The sequence below is a fragment of the Pollachius pollachius genome (assembly GCF_949987615.1).
Source record: "Pollachius pollachius genome assembly, chromosome: 19".
Classification (NCBI taxonomy): domain Eukaryota; kingdom Metazoa; phylum Chordata; class Actinopteri; order Gadiformes; family Gadidae; genus Pollachius; species Pollachius pollachius.
Window position 1 is genome coordinate 14,575,175 of NC_136952.1, and position 7,384 is coordinate 14,582,558.

The 7,384-nt window shown below is 45.9% G+C and overlaps 1 protein-coding gene across 1 annotated transcript; it reads right to left on the reverse strand.

The window, feature by feature from the left end:
• Positions 1 to 2,242: 2,242 nt before the first annotated feature.
• On the reverse strand, positions 2,243 to 5,760 carry LOC307090267 (5-hydroxytryptamine receptor 3C; the record flags this gene model as incomplete). Its single annotated transcript, XM_079756843.1, has 6 exons — positions 2,243 to 2,457; positions 2,564 to 2,774; positions 3,104 to 3,264; positions 3,518 to 3,662; positions 4,601 to 4,761; positions 5,721 to 5,760. 6 exons carry the CDS (start codon positions 5,758 to 5,760, stop codon positions 2,243 to 2,245), a joined length of 933 nt encoding a protein of 310 aa, XP_079612969.1.
• Between the last annotated feature and the right edge of the window lie 1,624 nt (positions 5,761 to 7,384).

The window sequence follows — 7,384 nt, forward strand, 5'->3', positions numbered from 1 at the left end:
GATCACCAAATCATACCAGACCATTTTAGAGATATAAACATCACATTCGGTGTTAATGTTAGTGTTAATGTTAATATGTTAACCCATGAAAGCAGTCTTACCTATGATGAAGAATAGAAGGAGGAAAACAATGTGCATCTTAGTCCGTTATACAGATATGCTGTTGCTGTATGTTTAGTCTTGAGGTGGGTCAGAGCTCTGCATATGTTTCTATACCTCTGTCTACGCCGTCTCGGATCTGGATGTTTTCAATGTGTGTGTGTCTGTGTGTGTCCGTGTTTGCACTGGTGTTCACATGTATGTGTGTATGTGTGTGTGTGTGTGTGTGTGTGTGTGTGTGGCCGTTTGTGTGGCCATGTGTTTCCCTGAAACAATCCCTTAAAGGTAAATGACACCCATCTTTATCAAGAGCGGCCGTTGGACCCTGGCGGCTCTAGAAGCATAAGGCCATAAGGGAAGTGAGATGTCATATCAAAACATTATTATATTGGACTATTTTGTAATGAGGCGCAATGAACGGCATTGGATTAGCTTCTGAGTGACGGACGAGGACGGAGGGTTTTAGTGACAGGTAATGAGGACAGAGAGTCTACTAACACGACAATAAACGCACCAATAGATCATGAGACACTGCTGAAGGAACATGTACGTGCTTGTGTGTGTGTGTGTGTGTGTGTGAGAGAGGGAGTGTGTGAGAGTGTTTTTTTGTGTGTTTTCGTATATCTATATTGTTGATGCTGATAGAAATCTTAAACATAAACGATTAAACATAAACATAAACATCGACGATCTGTATATTTGTACAACTAAACATGAATCCAACAAATGCACTAGCAAGTACATTGCAAACTACACTGCCTGGGTTGCACCTATTTCATGTGTTTTCTTGTTCATTCTAAACGGCTAATTACTGCAATAGTAAAACAACAGCGAAATGACACATTTTTCGTACAACAGAGAACACATTCATCCAGCGGCTGGAGGTCTCTTCTTCTTGCGTGTACAGACGGGGACCCAACATATCAGCCTCCTCTGAGCATGTAACGTCCAAGTGCCGGAGGGGCCCCTTCTAGGACTGCCATTCCTTTATCATGAGGGTGAGGAAGGACAGGGCCACCGTCACATAGAATATGAAGAACACCACGTTGATCCTATAGGCCAGGCGGGTCCAGTAGCCGGGGTGCCCCCCGTGGACCTGGCGGATCCAGGCTAGGGCCAGGCCCTTCAGCTCCCTCAGCTCCTGCAGAACCATCAGCCACAGGCGGGCGTCGCCCCCAGCGGGACCGCCGTCTACCACCTGCGGACCAGAGGACAGACGCTCACAGGACGGACGGCCTCCTGGTCTCTGTGGTCTGAGGGGGGCCAGCAGGACAGACCGTAACGGCTAACCCTAATGTGGCGTTAACGACCCATCGTGCCAACCTCAACCATCTTTAATGTTTATATTTCCTTTTTTGCATCCACACTTCTACTGCTCATAGGTTTTATTTATGTTTTCTGTGTGTCTTTGCGGTGTTTTATTCATATTTAAGTCAAATAATGTTGAATCAAATAATGTTGTCTTCTCATTCTATTACTTTAATTCCTATTGCCTTCCAGTAGTTTCTGCTTTGACACCCTTATACACCATCTGTGATTAAGACGCACAATATCTTATCTTATCTTACTTAAGCTCTTATTTTCTGTCTCTTGTGTTTTCCTGTCTGAGGAAGTGAGAGCGATAACAGAGCTTACCTGCTCAACCATTGGAAGATGATCACGGGGCGTCTCAGACCTCAACCAATCACAGACACACGCACAGCGAGCGCAGCCCTTCTCTGCTGGAAGGTAACGCATGTCATTAGCGAGTCGACATGTGAAATAGGATTCACTCTGTCTATTCCAACTTTATGCATTGTCACAGAATCGTTTTGGGGAAAAAATACAAATACAAATTTCAACAAAGTGACTTATAGGGACATTGATTTGAGACACATGTCATTAAAGAGCCAGTTGGCAAGCATCTGGTTCTTGCACCTTAGTCTTGTGCCTACAGGTAGACTATAGATATTATTATTCGACCCGAGAACCTTTCCACAGGTGTCAAACACCCTAAGAGACTAACATCTTGACTATCTGGCCCCTGTGGTTCCTAAAGAATTCCTGCCATTATCCTGAGGGCGATACAGCGACTATTTATATTCCCAAGTCCTACCGAGAGGGAGGATCAGGGTGGGGTTTCTGTGGCGGCCATCTCACAGGGTTACTCACAGGGACTGGGGGAGTTCGGGGAGGCGGGAGAGGCAGGAGAGCTGGGGGAGGCGGCCATGTCCCGCTTGCCTTCCAGGTCCTCCACCAGGAGGCCCTTCCTCTCAGGGACAACTTTCTGCTGAGAGTCCTTCTCCATCAGGTGGGTCACCAACACCGTCTCCAGGAGACTCAGCAGCATCATGGCAAAGATCACGATGCAGTAGGTGGCTGGGGGGGCCGACCAAACAAAGCATGTTTAAGATTGTGGAGAACACTTCTTATTGGCCCTCCCTGTATCCAGGTAGAAGCCATCAGACGGGGAGAGGGGTCCCACCTATGAGGGGCGTCCGGTTGGACATGGAGGGCAGGATCTCGTTGAGGATGAGCAGCAGCACGGAGATGGCCAGCAGCACGGTGACCTTGAAGCCCAGCTTGTCCCCCCGGTGGTCGGAGATGAGGAAGGAGGACAGGTCCAGACACAGGAAGAAGAGGACGGGCAGCAGGAAGTTGATGACATGCAGGAGGGGTCTCCGCTTCATGGAGATCTGGAGGGGAAGGGAAGGTGGTCAAGGTTATTGTAGGTCATTTGATTTTGCAGAAACAAAAGAATACAACAAAAGTAGCAATGAAATATTTTACAAATAATTTCTAGAAAACCTGAAGGTTCATTGCTGTGAGTTGGTGTGTGTGTGTGTGTGTGTGTGTGTGTGTGTGTGTGTGTGTGTGTGTGTGTGTGTGTGTGTGTGTGGGTAATGGATTGTCTAGTTTACATCAAGAACATCCCAAAAAAACTTAATTTTGTTTATTCCCTCCTTGAATGACTCCATTCCCATTGGTTCATGTGTTTATTCAACGTCTCCGTGGAGCTTCGCACCGTGTATATGATCTGATCCCAGTTTTCTTCACCGAGGACGAACAGTTCGTTGGTGACGGCCAGGCTGAGGAACTCCCACTCTCCCTGGGTCTGCATCACCCTGCGGGTGAACTGGGTGATCCGGGACGAGTTGGAGGACGGGGTGAGCCTTAGTTGACTTACTAGAGAGAGAGAGAGAGAGAGAGAGAGAGAGAGAGAGAGAGAGAGAGAGAGAGAGAGAGAGAGAGAGAGAGAGAGAGAGAGAGAGAGAGAGAGAGAGAGAGAGAGAGAGAGAGAGAGAGAGAGAGAGAGAGAGAATTGTGTCATCATGGACTACAATGGATCTGCCATGGGTTATACTGTATACATAGAAAGATGCACACAGAAAGCGGTCCTTTAATGTAGTTGAAGGAGTACTCTGTCCCCGCAGCTCACCGCTGTGGAGGATGGACATGACGGTGATGTTGCAGCTCTGCGTGTCGAAGGGGAACTTGTGCACGTCCATCCTGCAGGTGCTGACCACCTTGAGGTCCTCCTCGAAGGTCACGTTGCCGTCGTAGGTGATGTACACGTAGGGACTCTGGGACGCGTTGTCCATATCCGTCCTTTGGGACACACACACACACACACACACACACACACACACACACACACACACACACACACACACACACACACACACACACACACACACACACACACACACACACACACACACACATTGTATTGTTTAGTAGGTTTAATGAGCTTAGAAACCCATTCATATTAGTCTTTTGCTTTGATATTGCAATATCATCATGGACATATCGAATATTAGTTTAAAGTCAGCAACCAACAGTGTGTGTGTGTGTGTGTGTGTGTGTGTGTGTGTGTGTGTGTGTGTGTGTGTGTGTGTGTGTGTGTGTGTGTGTGTGTGTGTGTGTGTGTGTGTGTGTGTGTGTTTGTGTGTGTGTGTGCGTGTGTGTGTGCGTGTGTGTGTCATTCGATGTCCTCACATCTCAGTGATCAAGAGGTCAGGTTTCCAAAGCATCTCTTTGGGAATGGAGAGTTCTGTGATCCCGCAGAACTTAGCCGGATCCCAGGAGACGCGTTCATTATTCCACATCTACACAGAGCGCACGGTACGGCACACACACACACTAACTAGGGTTAGTGTGGAGGAAATCAACCTTTCACACAAGAGATGTACCATTTAAAGCATTGCTCTGCAAACGAAATAAAAGATGCAATTAGTGGTTAAAATATTGTTTGATGCAACTCACCAATATTATCCAGATGAATGGCGTGAAGGTCTGTGTTTTCTCGATCTAAAATCCAAAATAATTATCATATTTATTGACATGCCCCCTAACATGGATGGCAACATTCTTTAAATTCAACACACATCACATAGACAATCAAACACACATGCAGGAAAACAAACATACACACTCACCATCAAACACACACATAAACACACACGCATGCAGAAGTACAAACATAACCACATACACTCTGAAATACAAACCGCAGGCTTACCACGGCTAAAATGGCATAGAGAGCGAGGTCCATGCGCACCACGGTGGGGTGTGTGTGGTCCAGGACCGGCCGCGTGGCCGTGTACACCTCGTTGTCTCGGGTTAGGTTCAGGTGCACCAGAATGTCGTGGTAGCTACACACCTTCTGGGAGCTCAGGCAGCCTACAGGACACCGCAGAGGGAGAGAGATCTCTTCTGCTATCGCTGAGAACATCTAACATCTGAACAACATCTGGAAACAATGACCATTTCCTGAGTAACGTTTTGGAAAAGATTTAAAGTGCAGAAGCTGCCTAGGAGACACTTGATAATAAAGATATGATGCCTTCCTATTCTTCTTATTACGTTTGAGAACATTTTCAATAAAAAAAAAACAACACTTGTAAGTCATCCTCATGGACGGTTCTAATGTTATATCGAAGGAAGCTATAAAGACTCCCTAAATCATGTTGTTGTATCCAAATATTACAGCTTCTGCTTTTGGTCTGAGTAGAGCAGTCCATGTTTTAATTTGTTGAACTGTTGTTAACTGAAATTATGCATGATTCGTTTTTTTGCTGTGAGACATGATATTAGGACAAGGAAAACCAAATGATATATCGAACAAAGACATAGTCTCTACTATTGCTGTAGCCTGAGCACAAAACAATATTGAGTTGTTTTGAGTGGGTGTAACCTGTGTAATAAGCCATTCAAATGTCATATATCAGCCTACAATTAATATCCTCTGTAAACATTGCCATTATATTGTGGGGACAATAAACATACAGACTGTCACATGGACATTTCACCATCTCATCAGAAAGATGTATTAAATCAAATTAGAAGTTCCCTTTTCCTTACATAGATTAGAAATGCAAACTACTTATTAAAGCCAAAAGTAAGGATGTAATTGTATTATGTACATCTGTTATTGTGCATCGTATTCCTTTTTTCTCTAATCTTAAAGAATGATTTGCCGTCTCAAGACCACTCTCGACCTGCTCCCTGACCTCCCCATGGGTTTGCGACCCATCAATTAGACGATTATTCTCCATCCCCCTAAAACGTCAGAGAGAGAGTGACTGCCACGCACGTTCATAATACTACAACCACACTCTAAAATACTATCAATAACTTACCTGTGAGGAAGACGAGGAGGAGTATTGGGACACACGCCATGCCGCTGGCAGGTCAGAGGTTGCATGTGAGTAACAGGCGTGTGCAATTGTGTCCTTTTCCCTGGGCGTGACCAGCTGATTGGTCGACAGCTGGGCTCCACTAATGGCGCATGGCGCCCTATTAACCCGTTGTCTGACGCCGGGCGGCCCTGCCCCCGGCAGACATTACAAGCGTTCTGATTGGGTTACCGCAGATCAAGGTGGGTGAAGAAGGCGGGAAGGAATTAAATTGGTTTTAATTTTGTTTAGTGAGACCGGTGAAAATGGATGTGATTGGTTTAGCCTCTGAGTGACGGATGGATGAGCCAGTGGAGGAGGGCGGCGGGTGGCTCCTGTCTGTCCGGGAGGACAGGTAATGTGGACAGAGAGTCGGGTCACAGCGGGTCCTCAAGATAAACACACCAATGGAGGATTCGACCCTGCTGACGATTCAGCAGGGGGGTGTGTGTGCGTGTGTGTGTGTGTGTGTGTGTGTGTGTGTGTGTGTGTGTGTGTGGACGTGTCTGTGTGTGTGTGTGCGTGCCTGTGTGTGTGGATGTGTGTGTGGGCGTGAATGTATGTGGATGCTTAGTTGCAACAAAGAGCCTCACTTAAAGTTAATGTCCTAAGACAAAGGGTGATTAGATTACTAACTGGACCACAACTGTAATGACAGGATGGTGGCATTGGCATTACCTCATTATTGCAACATACAACGAGAGAGAGAGAGAGAGAGAGACAGACAGACAGACAGAAAAAGACAGAGATAGAGGGAGAGGGAGAGGGCCAGTAGGAGAGGGAAGGAGAGAGAGAAAAAGACAGTGGAAGAGGGAGTGAGAGACACAGGCAGAAAGAGAGCGAGAGAGAGAACAGCTTCCTCAGCTGGTTTTGTTATTATTAAAAATACAATATAATAAAGAGGGAGTGGTGGTGTTGGGATTCATGTGTTGATGAGTAATGAGTTATGTTATTAAGACATGGATCAAAAGGGTCCACCAGGGTCACACCTATCCCCTATAATGATGAATGAATGAATAATGAACCAATAACCGTATCCCAGTGACACTAGGCCTGTGAATGTGTGTGTTTGTCTGTGTATGTGTGTGTGTTATTGTGTGTGTGTGTTTGTATATGGGTGTATATGTGTGTGTGCGCGTGTGTGTGTTTTTGTGTGTGTGTGTGTTTGTATATGTGCGTATATGTGTGTGTGTGTGTGTGTGTGTGTGTGTGCGCGCGTGCGCGTGTGTGTCCGCGTGCGTGTGTGTGCTTGCGTGAAGAGCTGTATGGGTGTGGTCCTTTCATCTAAAGGCAGCCCAGCTGCAGTCCGGCTGCGGTGGACCAGTCAGCGGTCTCTGCTCCACTGGGCTTCTCATCAGTTACCAAACAAACACACCAACACACTGACGGATCGCATTTCTTTTACACTAATGTGGATGAAGAACATAATGAAACGTAAACGATAACAAAACGTGTTTTCGAATTAATTTCCAATGAAACAGATCTAAAGTAAATGAAGTGGATGTGGACGCAGGTAGACATATTATGTACGCCGTGACACGGAGATTTCATTTTTTATTAAAAAAAAGCAGAAGCATCTGATTTAAGTGAAAAAAAAAACTTTATTGTTCTTTTGGAGAATTAATATG